General features: G+C 34.6%; 2 protein-coding genes across 2 annotated transcripts; one reads left to right on the forward strand and one right to left on the reverse strand.

Annotated features, from left to right (window-relative positions):
- Nucleotides 1–2807: 2807 nt before the first annotated feature.
- LOC114192389 lies at nucleotides 2808–5259 on the forward strand. Its single transcript, XM_028082097.1, has 7 exons — nucleotides 2808–2913; nucleotides 2984–3046; nucleotides 3126–3258; nucleotides 3368–3471; nucleotides 3802–3973; nucleotides 4076–4216; nucleotides 4344–5259. Exons 1-7 carry the CDS (start codon nucleotides 2843–2845, stop codon nucleotides 4995–4997), a joined length of 1338 nt encoding a protein of 445 aa, XP_027937898.1. The 5' UTR covers nucleotides 2808–2842; the 3' UTR covers nucleotides 4998–5259.
- Nucleotides 5260–9003: 3744 nt separating this feature from the next.
- On the reverse strand, nucleotides 9004–15881 carry LOC114190313 (somatic embryogenesis receptor kinase 2). Its single transcript, XM_028079145.1, has 11 exons — nucleotides 15351–15881; nucleotides 13804–13936; nucleotides 13612–13683; nucleotides 12813–12956; nucleotides 12585–12656; nucleotides 12426–12497; nucleotides 12236–12348; nucleotides 11661–11792; nucleotides 11236–11577; nucleotides 10111–10505; nucleotides 9004–9641 (listed from the first exon to the last, which is right to left on the reverse strand). The coding sequence occupies exons 1-11, from the start codon at nucleotides 15433–15435 to the stop codon at nucleotides 9327–9329; spliced, it is 1875 nt and encodes a 624-aa protein (XP_027934946.1). The 5' UTR covers nucleotides 15436–15881; the 3' UTR covers nucleotides 9004–9326.
- Nucleotides 15882–17822: the final 1941 nt, after the last annotated feature.

The raw sequence follows: 17822 nt of genomic DNA on the forward strand, positions 1-17822 counted from the left end.
AGAACTCGGACTTGCTCTAGGGCTAGTTGGAATCCCATGTTCAGCGAGGAACCGATCTGATCTTTAAGGAGTTCTGAATTATGGAGAAAGTCTTTCTCTTTGAGAACCCATTTTTCTTTCTCGGCTTCAAGGACTTTCAGTTGGTTCTGCAGATCGGCGAGTAATTCATCCGATTTTTTGATTTGGGTAGTTAGTTCAGCTACTTCGGTGCTCAGGCGGGAGGTTTCGGTTTTGGAAAGAGCCAAGGCTCGATCTTTTTGTTCTAGGTCAAGAGATTTCTGGGTGGATTGAAGATTGAACTGGTCCATCAGCATGATGCTAGATGCCTCTGCCCTATGAAGATCAGCCAGGATATTTTCATGGAGAGTTTGGGGGTCTTGGGCTCTTAGCAGATTGACGTCGTGGCGAAGGTAATTGTGTTTCCGGCTATGTTGGGAGTGAAGGAATTGGGGATGCCAGAAGCTTAATTCAGTATCGTCCGCGGTGTGAAGCGGAGCTATTGGAGTCTGGGAGGTCGAGTGTTGGGAGGTGCTCTCAACAACTTTCTTACCTCGGGCTCTAGATCTTCGGGTTAAGGCTTCGAGGTCGGGTTCTGAGGCTTCTTCATGAAGCTCAATTCGGGGAGGAGGCGCTGAAGGGCTTGCACCAGGGGTGGAGGTTTTTTGTCTCTTAAGTTGGCGGGCTCGTTTCAACATATCTTCGTGGGACATCGCCATCAGGTTCTCTGTAAAAAGAAATAAGATCGGTTAAAAGGAGAGGATCAATGTCAAACTTGTTATAGTAAAGGAACAGTTGTAAAGTAAGTACCGATGTGGAATTTTAGATCTACCACTCGGAATTCCAGCTCTAAAAGTTTTCGAGTGTCAAAAACAACATCCAGTTGTTCCAGCATCAAGCAGTCTTTTTTCTCGGAGGGGTCCAGGTCGTCTAATTGCCGAGGTGATTGAAGATTAGGTGATTGACACCAATACAAGGGGAAGCCTTCTAAAAGGGAAGGACTCTGGTCGGAGGCGACTATTTTTATAAAGATGCCTTTGAAACCTTTGTAGGAGGAGTTATATAAGGTTAGAAGGGCTCGGCCGCTAACTCCGCTAAGAGAGGCTAGTAGTTGCTTATGAGGGGATCTCAATTCGAAAAAATAGAGAAACATGTTGCTTGAGGGGGTAATACCGAAGTGGGTACATAAAATTTGAAATGCACGAATAAAGGCCCAGCTGTTGGGGTGAAACTGACAAGGAGAAACGTTCAAAACAGTAAGGAGTTCCTTTTCAAAGGTGTTAAAGGGAAGGCGTAAACCTAATTTCTCAAATAAGGTAATATACATGAAGGTAAATTTGTGAGGGGAAATAGGGAATAAGTTGCCATCCCTGCAGATGGGTTCATCGTTTTCACAAGCAATTACAGTTACGTCAGACTCATTACTCTTACACAGTGTTTGGTGGCACCTAAAAGCCCTAACCCTAGTCAGGGTGGTCATGGTGGAGGTTTCTCGCCGCAAGGCCAGAGGGGCCCAAGAATAGAGGGCGTTATAATGGTCATTCATGAAGGGCGATTAAACTATACCAAAGGAGGGTTTTTTTCTCGAAATAAGTTAGGGTGATCGAAAAAGAAGGTACAAGCTAAAACACAGTGCAGAGACAGAGACAATGTATAAGGGACCAATACAAAGAACCAGAAAATGCAGGTGTAGAATTTGAAAGGAGAAAAGAAGAAGTACCTGGAGGAAGAAAATGGCGGTTGAGCAAGATGTTGGGAGGTGAAAAGCTTGAGTGAAGAGTGAGGCGAATGCAAGGGAGTGAGGAAATGGTTAATGGAGGGAGTTGAAAAGGGGGAAATAAGCGTCGTTTAATATTCAAAAAGGGGAAGTTGAAAGAGTGACCGTTGGATGGTTTACACGTGGGGGCGCAAATGCAGGGAGTAACGGCAGATAAGTTACATGTGGATGCGTAACTGTAGGGAGTAATGATGATTTTACGGAAAGTAGTGAAGGACAGGGGTGACAAGACAAATTCTGCTCTTTTCGTCTTAAAGCCGAGATCGTGCACAATTTGGAGAGCTATGTCCTGGACCAGAGGAAGTCGGTTTAAGGTTGAGAGGAGGAGGGGGTGTTGTCTCGGCAGGGTGCCGAGTGTGGATACTGTATTAGGGGGAGTTGGAGTCAAACCGAGGGTATTTAGTCTCGGTATGATGGCGAGGGAGAATGCATTGATCAGTTTTATATCTGGCGATGTTTTTGGGTTAGTAGGGTGGTTATTATATTTTAAATATTTTATTTTGGGTGTAGAAGATGGAAGATAATTTCGTTTATGAGAGAAGTGGTTATTTTTAGGAAATATTTTAGAATTAGATAATGGGTGCTCTTTTAGTTATTATTTGGTGAATCTTGGGGATCAATATTTTGTAACTGATTATGATATAAATAAGAAAGTTACTCCCATGGTCAAGGGACAGAGTTTTTTGGCCTAAGCAAGTCATAAAAACTTTCTTTTTGTTTTGGTGAAGAATTATCTCGTATTTTTCTGAACCAGAACATAAATAAACTACAAAAATGTAAAAACTGAACCACTCTGACTGAGACCATAAACAATGTCCTTAACCCCAGAGAGGTTTCTGTCAGTATTTGAGTACTCGTGAATGGGTTTTGCTGGGACTTTCATTAAAAATTAAATATAAAACTCAAATTCACTTTAATTTGGTTTTAATTTCAACTAGTCTCTTTACCTGATGACATGTTATATTCATTTGTGATCACCATTTGTATGTTTTTAGAATGGACAAGTTCACTACCCATTTTCTATATAATGAATCTGAGAATACGAAGTAGGAACAGAAGAAGGTGAAGATGTGGATGTGTTTAATGAATCTGAATACTACGCCTCACCCACATTCTGGTTTCTTGCTTGCTACGCAAAGGTATCAACTTTAATGAATTCCCATTCTACTTTCAGTATTCTAAGCCCTCTGCTATTTTTTACCTACACAGATTCATCCTCACCATGCCAAAGCTTCATTGCTTCTTCAACAAAGCCTTTAAAGCCTCCAAATGGTACTTACTTTTGTCTCCTTTATCTGCTCCTCAGTTTTATTTTTTTCTGCTGAAGTTATTTGTTGTTTTCCATTTTCAGTGCAACCTTGCTGAAGCTCACAATTCCTCGTATAAAGTTGCTTAGAAACAGAAGAGAGGTTCAGCTAAAGCAGATGCGAAATGACGTTGCTATTTTACTTGAGGCTGGTCAAGAAACCAAGGCCATTGTTAAGGTATCAATAATAATACCCTTCGCTTCCACGGGATGTATACTGTTTAATGTTTCTGTTTCAGGATTTTGAACACTTTTCCACCTGGTGTTGTTGCTAATGATGATATTAGGTGGAGCATGTTATGAGAGAGGAGAACATGATGGCTGCTCAAGATATCATTCAAATCTTTTGTGAACTTATTATTGCACGCCTTCCGATGATCCAATCACAAAGGTTTGCAAAAGAACAAAGCAACAATCACAAAACATGCACATGCATTGATAAGAGTCAACATTCCAATATAAAAGCTGTGTTTGAAAGTGTTTGATATTGGTAAGAGGGAGGAAGAACGACATATATGAATGACCAACTTGTTTTTCGATTTGTTTGTTCTAAACAGAGCAGCTGTTAAAATGTGATATTTTGCATTTAGTTTCATACATGCAAAGGTCTCTTGGAGCTAACACTGCAGAGGACACACATTGTTGCATAATAAGTTAATAATTTGAATGAACCAGTGTAATTGTTTTGGAGTTAGAAATCTGATTTTTCAATGTTGTTCAGGGAATGTCCCCTTGATTTGAAGGAAGCAATATCTAGTGTATGTTTTGCTGCACCGAGATGCGCTGATCTGCCAGAGTTGTTACAGGTTCAATCGCTATTTGCTTCCAAATATGGAAAGGGTTTTGTATCTTCAGCAGCACATGTCACCCCTGATTGCAGTGTTAATCGCCAGGTTCCATGAACTTTTATATTAGAAAAAACTTGTAATCAGTTACTTGTATCCTTTTCATCAATTTGCACAGTCAAATAATAACAATGTGAATTACAATGGCAGTTAATAGAGCTGTTGTCGGTTCAAGCACCTTCAGAGGAAAAGAAACTGAACTTTCTGAAAGAAATTGCCGTTGAGCATAATTTAGATTGGGATCCAACTGCTTCAGAAACCAAGATCCTTAAAAAACACGAGGATTTACTGGTAAGTATAACATAGTATTGCTATTTAGGATTTACTAGCCAGATGAAAAAATAAGATGACTATGGTATTCTTAGTTTATTACTTCTTTTTCTCACTTCATTGTGTTAACATGTTATCTCCTTGTCAGAATGGCCCCGTTAAATATTGCAGTCAATGTGAGTCAAAACTGCCTCTTCCCGCAGAAAAACACAGTGAAGTTGATCTTCACTCATCAAGCCAATTTGAATCATTTGACAAAGATAAACCCATTACTTCATTTGGTAAAAAGGAAAGTAAACAGTGTACGTCTAGGACAAAAACTGAAGCCAATCTAGAGTCACAGGATGTGTTGGCTGCTGCTGAAACTGCTGAAATCCGTAGTACTAAGCATACCAAAAAAAATAGAGCAAATGTGTCAGATAGCAGCTTTGAGAATCCATTCTGTACAAGTGTTGCTAATAAATCTGAAACAGAAAAGGGACATTTCACTGATCAAAATACAGCAATTGACCATGATGGTGATGTCATAAATGATGTGGAACATGAGCATGCCTTCTCATGCTCTCATTCATCAAGTTTTTCATCATTTGATACGCCCAAGGAAGACTCTGGTTCTTCCCTACATGACAAATCCCCTCATCAGCATAACAGATTGCCTTCAGTGGATGCTTGCTCGGATTTCTCATATCCCAACTTATTCACCTCACAAAACTCAAATTTTGGATTTCATAGTTCAGATAATAGGTATTCTAGTCATGATTGTGACAAAAATTCTAATACTACTACACATTTTTCCTTATGACTTTCATGTTGCTCGGGAGTGAGTAATATACAGCTGCATAAGTTATTTGGATTATTGGTCGAATTAAATACATATTATTTCTGTCTTTGCCGTATTTCATTGCTTTACCAGGAGCATCTCGTTCATGGTGAAATAATCTGTGGTGCCCGTGTGGCTGTTCTTGCAATGAATGTAGATATTGAAAGTAGAAGTATTCAATTTCACGTTTCACAAAAAAAGCAGCACATTTGTGCTTTCCCTTGCATAATAAAGGTGGTCTAAATTATCGAATGCGATTATTGTAACCTTGATACAGATTATACTATTATGAAGTATTAGATAGTTTATTTCTGTGTTAAGTTTACAGCATATTTACTAATATAAGGGACCATTAATTGCTATTTACTGATATTCAGTAAGTAGTATATTTGAAGGTGTAAAGTGTTATAGGCTGCATAACAACATAGTTCTGAAAGGCAAGGAAAAAAACAAGCACAACGTTCTCATCTTATATGTTTAAACAGATTGCAAGCACCATGTTTAATTACAAAACTTAATACGCCTTAACTTGTACCAACTAAATATCTTCTTCTAATTTTCAAATGCAAATCCTCCATAAATGCTTCCACAAAGCTTTTGTACACATGATTTTTTTCGAGAAAAAATCACTGAATCCTCAACCAGTGACACTAATGCGGCAGATGCACGTTTCTTTTTATGATGTGTGACGCAGATAATGAGTCCATGGCCAAATGGCATTGAACAAATCACTCAATGCTTAGTCAAAGCTAGAGAAAAATTCAAGCAGGACCTTATTTTTCATGTTCATAGTGACTGGTCAAGAGTCACTGTATACATGGGGCAATAATTGTGTACTCAAGGTAGCATAGTGCCTACCCTTTTCCCTAACTTGATGCAGAAGTTTCAATCATATTGGGCAAGCCTTTACAGTTGTGCTGTCTCCTTAAATAATCAATTACTTACATAACATTTTAAAAAATTAACAAGAGTTTTTATTAATTTGTATGAAGCATTATGGTGGAAGAAGAATGTCAACAAGGTGTACACAGAATTTCATAAAATTGGAGGGTCACCAATGAGTGCTGATGCTATCAATTTAAATGGTCAAAAACTGGTGGTCTGTCTCCTCTTTGCTCAAAATGAGGTATGAATCAAAATTTCATTTCACAAACTTTGTTGTTGTGGCTTTAATCTATTTGGTTTGGTTTTTACATGTCACAATCATTATCAAACTAACACTATAAAGTACTCTTTAAGGCAAGTTTACTTTTTCTCTGTGAATAGTAAATGTGCACTAAGTCATTGATAAGTGACTACATTTGTGTACCTACAATTCCATTGACCCTCCACTTTTAAATACAGTACCAGTGCCTAAAAATGGCTGGGCAGCTATTAGATTCAAGGGTACCAATATCATACACCTTCTCAATACAACAACAACCAGAGTTAGTTTCTCACTGTTTCTTCATGCTAAGTTTTTCATCTAAGTAAGTTTTCTTTGACATTTTATTCTGCTATTTTATGCTAGGACTTTGATTTATATAGACTAGCCATTAAGAATTTTAAACAATAACTATGATACTATGTTAAGAAGTAAATTTTAAATCTAATTCCACTTATAAAAAAGTTTGTAAGATAAGATTTGTACCTCATTCATAAACTATAGAATTATATTATCTTTACTTCCAAAACCTGCTTTACTGTTTCTATTGTAAGAAATAAAAAATTTAGATAAACATTTTTTCTTCACACTACTTTATTTAAAATCTTAAAATATTAAATTTGTAAATTATTTTATATAGTATTTGATTTCGTTATTTTTATGTAAAATTTAAATTCAGAATTGAATTATTCCAAACAATTATAACTTTGTTGAATGTGATTAGCGCAAAGTTAAGGGTTGTAGTTTTGCTATGGCTCTATATGGGTGGCATTCGATTAGAATAAACTATGTGTACGAGTTTTGAAGGAAACTGAAACCTGTTTTCTGATTTTTGTCTTTGCATTGAACTTCATTATAGTGATCCATGTGGTGTCTTTTCTACGTAATTATTAATCTTAACACACGTGCATGTTGAATGGACAGGATTGGATCTCACACGGTGTAGACATATATGTTGTCGTCTTTATGCGTGTTCTTCATTGACTTTTGCATGTCATACATGCACCTATAAATATCACACCATTTTTTATTAGAAAAAAATCACGCCATGATATTCATGATTGATAAAGAAATGAGGTTTTTTTATATACCTTATCTTTTAAACATCAAATTAACATGCATTAGTGTTTTATATTTCTTTTTTTATTATATCATTTTTAGTTTATTTTATTCCATTGCTAGGTGTGGAATAGGCTTTTAAGTGATTCGAAATTATTATTCTCACTGAAAAGTGACAAATATTATTCTCGTGTGTATATATATATATATATATATATATATATATATATATATATATATATATATATATATATATATATATATATATATATATAAACCGTTAAATTATAAGTTTATATTACTGCAATTTAAAATCAAATAATTTATATTACATTTTGAAAAATATACATTATGATGATTAAGATATTAAATAATTTATATTGATATCAAATTTTGTGTATATAGTTTGGATAAAAAATAATATGATAGTGAATTTCTAAAAAAAAGGCTATAAGGTATTATAAGTGTAATATTTGAAAAAAAAAACATAAATTCAACTATAATTCATTACTGTTTTGTTTTATCTTATGACTAGTTTAACACGGATGTTTTGGGAAATTCAATATTTTAGATAAATTAAGATAAGAAATAATACTTTTTTAAATTTAGGGAAAAATGAAGAAAATAAGCTATTGGAATAAAAAAACATGTACATTTTTTTTTTGTGTTATTTTGATATGGTGTGTCAAAATTTAGATTAAATTTTTTTATCAACCATATTTGATTAAAGTGACTAAACTTAAGAAATATTATTTGAAAATAATATATATATATATATATATATATATATATATATATATTACAATAAAATGTAATATACTTAAATAGGAAATTATGATGCTGCAGATGTCATTTGTAGGAAGATTTAATTTCCTAAGATAGGGGAATTGAAATAACTAAATTTGTAGGAAAATTATAAAATTTAGTTATTTCAATTTCAAAAACATTTTAAATCTTTCTTCAGTTGATATTCTCTTATGATTTAAACATAAAAAAAATGTTTTATTTCTGAAATAAATATTTTGGGATTTTTTGGTGATAGTAATTCTCACAAAAAATGATGATTGGAGATAATTTTTTGATACAAATGAGATTATAATACTTCATTCATAAGCTTATTTTAAAAGAGAAAAACTTGAAATTTTTATTAGTGCTCAAATAAATTAACTTACACAAGGAAAATTTTTCAAAAAGAGAATCTGTTTGGTATTATATAAAGCTTTCATACTTGAAATGCCCCTATGTTAATTATAATTCTAAACAATAATTAAAGTATGTTTGGCCAATAAAATATATTCATTTAAATTCCCTTTGACATCTACTATAATTTTAAAATTATTACCATATTATGTTATTTAACAAAGCCAACACGGTAATCTTTTCATTAAAATTTCCATTTTAATTTGGAAAATTTATATTTCTACCTTTCCATGAAAATCATTTAGTAGAAAAAGCAAGTGAAAATATTTTGGAAAAAGAATTGGTTAAAAATCATTCCCAAAACATAGTTTCTAAGAGTGCTAAAAAGTCGATGGGAAACAGTTTTTCAATTTGAGGTTCTTTAAAAGCATAAAAATTTCTGATCTTACAAGACAAATTCCTGTGTATTACAGACCACTACACAAAATCATGGCTTCAAAGTTTTGTCAATGGTACTATTTCCATAATTTGGTGAAAAACTTCAACAAAATCCACATTTAACATAGGTTTTCAGCAAGAACGATCTGAATAAAATGTAACTCCTAGGGCTTTTAGGGCCACTAGTACAATCATGCAAAACATGTATGAGATGAGATAGGGTATAAACTATAGATTGAAGGAATATGAAAGAAGGGTGTACAAAAAGATTAAGTGGCCATTGTTTCATCTAAGTAAAAATCACTTCATCAAATGCAGCAGATGATACAAATTGCAACTTGACAAAGCGACCCCTATGCACAAATGTAAATGAATATAATGCAGCGGACTTACAAGAGATTAATCAGGAGGATATGGCACTTGAAGGAACCAAAAAGGAAAATGTAAAGAAAACTTTTATAGCTAAAAAACAAGTCATAAATAAATCCATTCTTTTCTTCTTTTCTTCTTAATTTACTACTGTGCCAAGGTCACCTTGGACCAGATAACTCAACTGCATGCAGATTTTCGGTCGAGTCGACAATCCAGTCAGAATTGGGATGAGGGGCCAGCTCCACCTCCTGCCGGAGAACTTCCACCTTCTGCCACTCATCCCATCTCTCTGCCAAACCATCACCTTCAAGCATTCTCACCACTTCTGACATCTTTGGTCGGTCCATAGGGGAACCTTGTGTGCAGAGCAGTGCAACCTGGATTAATTGTTCTACCTCAGCTTCTATGTAATTGTTTTGTAGATCAGGATCAACCAACATTTCAAGCTTTTTCTCCTTCAGGAGTCCTTTTACCTGTGAAAACATTCAGCTGAATTAGATTTACATACATTATATAATACAGAAAAGGGAAATTTAAACATATTAGAAAGCTTGTTTTGGAAAATACATCAGCAGATAATTCTCAACTACTCAAACAAAAAGGGAATTGGAATACTTGTGATTCTTGCCTTGGCATAGCTCAGATGCATATTTTACCGAATAAAGAAATGTCAATATTCTGAATCGTGCTTGGAAGAAGAATAATGCTTAGTTTGGATTTGCATTATTATATAGTTATTGTTTAATAAGCTTTAACCATATTTGCATGTCAGATATATATCTATGCAATACACATCTTATGCACATTATAGATGGACACAATCATTCTTCCTAACAATAAATATAAAAAGAACTGGTACTCCGGCTATTAAGGAATTGCATGAAATTAACTGCATGATAAACAATAACTGAAACACAAAATATACTTTTAGGCTAAACATACCCAATCAAGCAGCATAACATCATCGTCATTTGCCAGCCGAGCAAGGTCAAAAGCTCTCTGTCCAGTGATCAGCTCCAGAAGCATGATACCATAACCAAAAACATCGGTTTTCTCTGAAGATTTACCAGTGGATAGGTACTCAGGAGCTATGTGACCAATTGTGCCCCTTACAGCAGTTGTCACATGGGTGTCCTTGTAATCCATGAGTTTGGCCAATCCAAAGTCCCCAACAACAGCCTCAAACTCTTCATCCAGTAATATGTTTGCAGCTTTCACATCACGATGAATAATCTTCGGATCACAGTGATCATGCAAATATGAAAGACCCCTTGCAGATCCCAAAGCTATTCTTTTCCTAGTTGGCCAATCCAGGGGTTCTTGATGTGGAGGACGCTCTAAAATAAAGAATGATTGAATGATTAAAAATCCAAGGTGGCCAACTATATTTACTTTAAGCACAGAATGTGTGCTACTATGCACACCTTGATTTCTTCCAGTTTGGCAGTCAAGCTTAAAAAAAAATTCCATAAAACAGCATAGTTTTTTATATCTTTACTCTAGCGTCTCTTTTTGCTTTGAGCATTGGAATTAAGGAATAAACTTTCCCAATTAATGCCATATTAAAATGATAAAATTGAGAATATTTTTCCAAGCTGAAGGATAATAAATTTAATAATTAAGTTAATGGCAATTAACACCTGGTTAAACAATATAAAATAAACATGGCCAAAATCCCAGGCTCTAAATGGGTAGATAGATGACATTAAGAAGTTAAGAGAAGAGCTAAGACCAGTTAAGATTTTAGACTTGAGGAAGTCCTCAGGGGCTTTTACAGCTACAGGTTCCTTTTTAAACCACAGGGTGTAAATGTATACTTTTGACCAAATTAAAAGAAAAAAAGTGCATAACTTGTTCGATGTTTTCATCATTCCCAATATAACATGTCACAGCTTGACCACCCAACAACTATACTACTTTCATAAGCTTATGCTAAAATAGAATTACGGGAAAAATGGTAAATACGACATTGAGAATCCTGTTCCAAGCAAGATGGGGAGGGGGAGAGGGGCAAAGAAAGGAATGAAAGAATAGTAACAGCTAAAAAAAATGAAACAGAAGATCTACCTCTTAAGCATGAGGCAACACTTCCGTTAGCCATGTAGGGATAAACAAGTAGCCTTTCTGTTGGTGTCATACAAAACCCACGTAGTCGGAGGAGATTTCTATGCACAGCCATGCTAATCATCTCTACTTCAGTCTGAAACTGAAGCTCCCCACCAGGTGTGCGTTCCTCTTTCAACCGTTTCACAGCCACCAATGAACCATCTGCCAACCGTCCTTTGTATACCTTACCAAATCCTCCTCTCCCAAGAATGTTCTTATTGCTGAAAGTATCTGTTGCAACTTGCAGTTCTCGTAGAGAGAACCTTTTAAGCTGTCCTAGATGAACTTCAGGATCCTCTTCGGCTGCAAACATACGCAATCAAGTCAAATTATATTCTTTAAATAAGTTCAGAAACTGTTACATTCATTGTTCAAGTATGGCTCACCAGGCACATCAAAGAAAAATTCTTGTGGTTTCCTTCTACGCCACCAGGCAAATGCAATTGCAGGTGCAGCAAACAATAGAGCAGCACCAGCAGCAACTCCTCCAGCTATTGCTCCTGTGGCACTGTTACCTCCTGAAATTAGATATACAGAAAGGTTGGATCATCACTGTTTCTTCTATCTTTATGTTTAACATAAATAAACATTTCTATACAAATATAAACCACGTAGGAGCAGCAATACAACCGAATCTTGAGGATATTACAAGATATGACTGACCAATGATTTTCAATTCCAAATGGGCTAATAAAGAATTTAATCTTCAAAACTCAACATGTTTACATGAAATACTAGAATCTTTTCCACAGAGAACTGGAAGAGATCTTAAACACCACAAGTGAAAAAACAAATTCAGTCCCATAGCATGACTAAAAATATTCATCTACACAGGTGCGTCTGTATGATGGTCAGCAACTATAAGCCACCTTTATAATAGAAAATTGAAATAGCCATCACCATAAGCTTGGTAAAATCACCTTTACAACTAAAAGATCAATTGCAACAGAAGGAAGATTACCTGGGGCAGAAATTGGAGGTGGAGGAACAAAAGGAGGAGGAGGAGAAAATGGAGGAGAACCAGGACAGGGGTGCCCAGTAACAGGTCCACATAGATCCAAGTTATTTGCAAAACTGAGATAGGAAGCACGTTCAGAAAAAACTTACATATCAGAACCAATATGACAACAACACGAATTTCAGTACGAGACCTGATAGGAGTGAATAATGAGAAGGAGCCATTGTCGGGAACCACTCCTGATAGATGATTATTAGACAAATCCCTACATGTGACACAAATTGAGGGGAAAATATTAGCACCGCGTAGAAATAATAAAGAGAAAAATGCATGGCGTATTAGTGGCACTTACAGAACTTGGAGAGCAGTAATATTAGTCAGTGACATGGGAATAGGACCTGACAAGCTGTTGTTGTTAAGCCGGCTATCCTTAGACATAACAGGAGAAAAGAATTAAGAACCATGTGGATATTAAGATCCACAAGATTGACAAACACCAGATCAATCTTTTACCCTTCAACAGAAAAGAAAAAAAAAAAACAGCTATTTACATAATAAAAAATTCAGAATCTATACTCACAGGAAACGCAATTTTGACAACTTGCCCAATGAATCTGGGATTGGGCCAGTGAAGCGGTTTAGGTACAGATCCAAGCTCACCAGGTTAGTAAGATTCCCCAGGTCACTTGGGATAGGGCCAGTAATGTTATTGCTGTAAAGTTCCCTATTATGAAAAACAATTTACATCAAAAAGTTACGAAGATAAAAGATACTTCAATCAATATTAGTAAAAGCAGCATCTGTCCCAAAAATTAAATATTTCGTGGAAATTCAATAATTAGATTCCGGAGCACCCCATCTTCTGCATAAGGATAGAGTTATTAAAATAAATGCAAGGTAAAACAAGTTCTTTTTTTCTCATGTTAAACACAGATAAAATCAATCCATTAGGTTGACTTGCATAGCAAACTTAAACGTTAGAACACCATGTTCCCCCGTAGTAATATTCATATGAATAATCATTCCATTGAAACGACTAGACAGATAATTTTAAGTGAGGATGGAGCAGCACACAGATAAGCATCATCACCTAGTCTGTCTAGCAGTCCAAAAGAATTATAAAAACCAGATGAAAAGGAACAGAAACCACGTATTATTGCCAACACACAACATGATCATCCAGCTGGATATTGAAGATTCAATAACCAGGACCCCATTACATCATGAACCAACATGAGAGTCACATTAAATAATTTATAATCACATGTCCAAATTAAACAAGTTAAGTAAAAGTTGTCACTTCACTAACAAGGCCCATACAAAATTAAATTACAAAAGAACAAAAAAACATTGGAATATCAAATCAAGTGATAACATACAAATACTGCAAATTCTTGAGCTGACCAAGCTGCGGAACAAGTTGACCAGACAAAGCAGCATTCCCCAGATCACTGACATCAGAACAAAGTAAAGATCAAAAGCAACCATTAGAGAAGTCGTCCTCAGTTAACAGAAACTATTCAAACAGAATTAACATAGATGTGACAGATATCAAGGAACAAGCAGCTTACACTCTGATAACACTATTGTCATTGTTGCATGTTACATGAAACCATGTACATGGATTGACGAGTGTAGGATCCCAACTTTGCAAAACATTGTTAGGGTCCTGTAAATTAGTCCTCAGACTATGCAAAGCATCACCTGTTTTAAAGCACGAGCGCATGCAATCAGGTACTTTAAAGTTCAAAATAAACATGTTTCAAATCCACACAGATGATTTTTTCCAGTAAAGTTGCGTGATAAAGTAGTTAGAAATTTGCACAAAAGAAAAATATTATACCACACAGTTTGAACTAACACACTCACGCACACAAAAAATAACAGGATTGAACACACTTCAAGCACTAATTAATGGAACACGACAAACTCCTGTAAAAAAAAAAAATACACTTCAAGAACATACCATATAGGTTGGAGAAATACACTTCAAACACAAAATGCCGTATTGAAAAATAGAAACAACACGACAGGCACACACATGGCGCACATGAATTACATTGCAATAAGATAGCATGTAGACATATTGGACGTTTCAAGCCCCTAAAATAAGAAATGAAAAATAAAGGAAATTTTACCTAGTTAATTGCAACACGACAGGAACAAGCACAGGGACAAATAGATACACTTCAATAAGATAGCATATAAGTTCGAGTTGGAGCAATGCACTTCAAGCACACAATCAGGATTGAAAAATACAGAGAAATTCACTAGTAAATACAACCTGACTGGCACTCGAGTGTGCACAAAAATACACTTCAAGAACATATCACATAGATTTAGAAATACATTTCAAGCACAAAAACAGGATTAAAAATACAGAAATTCACCGATCAATACAACACGACAGGCACATGAGCGCCCAAAAAAACACACTTCAAAAACATATCTTATTGATTGGGGCAAAACACTTTAAAGCACAAAAAAAAAACGATCGAGAAACATTGAGGAGTTCGCGAGTTAATGCAACAAGACAGCACACACAGACACGTTTCGGTCAGTTTGGCAGAATACAACACAGCATATATTCTAAAACGTCTAGTAGGTTACAACTAAGACTTTATTGACCAGAAGAGAGGTGAACGTAATCATAAAGGTCGGACACATTCCATGGTAGACACTGTTACTACGCATAGAAGCAATAATTCAGTACTTGGTTTGAATTGCGAAGGGTGGCCAGCAAGAAGGCATTGTCTTAAAATGGTACTCATCAATTAAGAGGAGAAAAATCTTTGAAGACTTGTTATACCAAAAATAAACAATGACAAAAAAGATTCCATACGGTCACTTAGCTAAGGGAATGAAGATGGATTAAACACCCAAAGTGAGCAGTGCCAAAACAACATGAGTCTCCTTCATGAATACACAAACCCCTTCATATCCAAGAAGGAAACAAAAAAGAAAGGAATCTTCTTTACCAAACTCAATAAAATCAAGGAAGCAAGAACCAAAAGTCCAAATAAGCTTGAAAACAGCTCACTCTTTCGCTTTTTATTTAACAAGGCATAAATAAATCATCAAACAAAGAATAATTTGACTCCATGCAAGCATTACAAACCTTCCATGTTAGCAGAAATCAGGCATAGCGGCTGAATCAGCAATACCCAACAAATGAAACTCAAATCCATCAACTTTCTCTCCATCAACCTATGTACTCGATAACTTCAGATCCAAACAAGACCTCCCAGACCAATACACCATCACAAAAACACCCCAGTACTCTTCCACCACCACCACTATAAATACAAACTCAAATGAACCCAAACCCTAACTCTCAAATCTCCGCCATTACCACCAGCCACACTACACCCACACCCCGATCTCACCAAAATACGCCAATTTTCGACAACTCCAGATACTCAAACCCAGAAACACAAAAACAAGCTCTCAAAAACTAAAAGAATCAAAACATTTTCCCTTCTCTTCAAGTTATGAAAAAATAAAAAACTTTTTTTTTTCTTTTTTTCACTTTCGCTCTTGCTATCTTGGAAAGGAAAACACAGATACTGTTTCTCTTTCTCTCTCTATCTCTGTCAGCTGGTGAGAGTGTAAGATTGTTATCTTTTTTGAGTGAGGCGTGGAGTGAGAGTGTAAAATAGATGGATAGAAAAAGGAAAATGAAGCTGCCCGAACGGTGCTGCCCGCTGCCCTAACGCAGTCAAAAACGCTCTCGCGCGAGATCGTGGAAAGTGACTTGACTCTAACATGGAGGGGCAAAACCCCGTTTTTTGGTCAAAATGCGAGTGAGTTTCCTGGGCCCAACATTACTTTTGTTTTGAGGGTCTGCCACGTCACCATTTCCTTTTAATTTTTTTTTATCCAAGATGCTCTCTTGCTTTTCTTCCTTCGTTTTACTTCACTTTAATAACCTCACTTAAACACTATTTTATTTTTAGGAAAAGGAAATTACTTTTTAGATGGATGTATATTTTAAAGACACCTACAATTAATTCTCTTTAATTTAATATTAAATTAATAATAAATATTTTTAATTATTAGTAAATAAATTAAAATTCTAATTTAATTCTTTACGATTATTATATATATATTATAAATTGTTCTTTAATTGATGTGAATTTTTATCGTATTATTTCATATCAAAAATATTTATTTTAAGTGTAAAATTATAATATGTAAAACAACAAATATTATTCGTAAACAACAAATATTATTATTAGAACATCATAGGATGCATTTAAACTCATAACTATAATATTATAAAATTAAAATCATTTACATGTATTATAAATTAATTTTATTTTTAATCAAAATAATATTTATTACTTTTAAATCGGTTCCATGAATAAAGATGAAATTGTTTCCGGAACAAATCTATTTGCGAACCTGACACGGTTTTGCAGTCATTAAGATCGATTCCTGCCCTTCAACGTGCCTTTGATTAACCCTACCACTAGGAATGGCTCAAGCAGCATCTTTTGTTGTTTTCATCTTAAAAGTTTCTGAAACAGTTCAGAAGTAGTTAAAATAAATATTTTAATTCTTTAATTTTAAATAAAGTATTAAATATCAACCATAGATTTAAAATAGTAAACATGTTCTACCAGGAAACTTTACTATGTGAAACAAATATTTGATAACTAATAAATGCATGAACAAGTAATTTTAGTGAGATCAATGCGTGATTATTTGAACTCATTGTATATTAATATTAAATAAAGCAATAAATCTAGCTGGAATTAACTCAAATGTAGGGAATTAATAAAGCTTGTATCCATGAATGTGTGTAACTCTGTTATTATCGATTTTGTTTGTTCTTTCATCGTATCGCTTGGATAAAACAAAAATGCAATTCATTGAATTACTCAATGCCATTCATTGAATTACCAATGTCTTTTTGTTACTGCTATGAATTATTTATTTATTTTGTCTGTATTTCTGACCCGAAGAAAACAAAAATACATGCAATTGCATGTATTACGCGTGTCTTGGTTACCGTTAAAATCACTGCTTCTATTTCTCCAATGGTTGCCATTTGCCATTGGTGCATGCAGAGGACCATAGGGAAGCACTGATGAAACACCTCATCAATCGTTAATCTTTGCTGTCAAAAGTGACAACGTTGGTTGGTTTGAAATTGTTTGGCATGAGTATTCGTTTCTTGTTTTAGGTAAATAAGATACTTAATTTGTGGTAGATACAAAGTTAGATTAGATATGATTTGTTAGGCTAGGGAGAAGAATAATGAACTTGGAATAGAAAAAATTAGGTATTGATTGAATAAAAGGGGTAACCGGACACGGGTGCAAGAAGTAACTGAAAACTTCTCCATTTTATATTTATTATGGACCCACCTTATTCTTACCATATTTATGTTTTATGATATCAATGAAATGCTTCTGTACTTTTTATAATATTTAGAAAACATTAGTATATTGTTTTAATTTATATATAATTTATTGTAATTATTTATGTTGTCAATCAATTTTTAGATAATGTTGTATTAAAAATATCAAAATAATGTATTATAAGATTATTAAATTTACATGTAACAAATATTTTAATAATATAT

Source organism: Vigna unguiculata, chromosome 7, assembly GCF_004118075.2.
Source record: "Vigna unguiculata cultivar IT97K-499-35 chromosome 7, ASM411807v1, whole genome shotgun sequence".
Lineage (NCBI taxonomy): Eukaryota > Viridiplantae > Streptophyta > Magnoliopsida > Fabales > Fabaceae > Vigna > Vigna unguiculata.

Coding starts and splice junctions, on each gene's coding strand:
- LOC114192389 (XM_028082097.1), top strand. CDS start 2,843: ATGTGGATGTGTTTAATGAATCTGAATACTACGCCTCACCCACATTCT. Junction 3,047..3,125: donor GCCTTTAAAGCCTCCAAATG/GTACTTACTTTT, acceptor TTCCATTTTCAG/TGCAACCTTGCTGAAGCTCA. Junction 3,974..4,075: donor ATTGCAGTGTTAATCGCCAG/GTTCCATGAACT, acceptor TTACAATGGCAG/TTAATAGAGCTGTTGTCGGT.
- LOC114190313 (XM_028079145.1), bottom strand. CDS start 15,435: ATGGAGAGAAAGTTGATGGATTTGAGTTTCATTTGTTGGGTATTGCTG. Junction 10,506..11,235: donor TGTTGCCTCATGCTTAAGAG/GTAGATCTTCTG, acceptor TCTTTATTTTAG/AGCGTCCTCCACATCAAGAA. Junction 9,642..10,110: donor ATGTTATGCTGCTTGATTGG/GTATGTTTAGCC, acceptor ATGTTTTCACAG/GTAAAAGGACTCCTGAAGGA.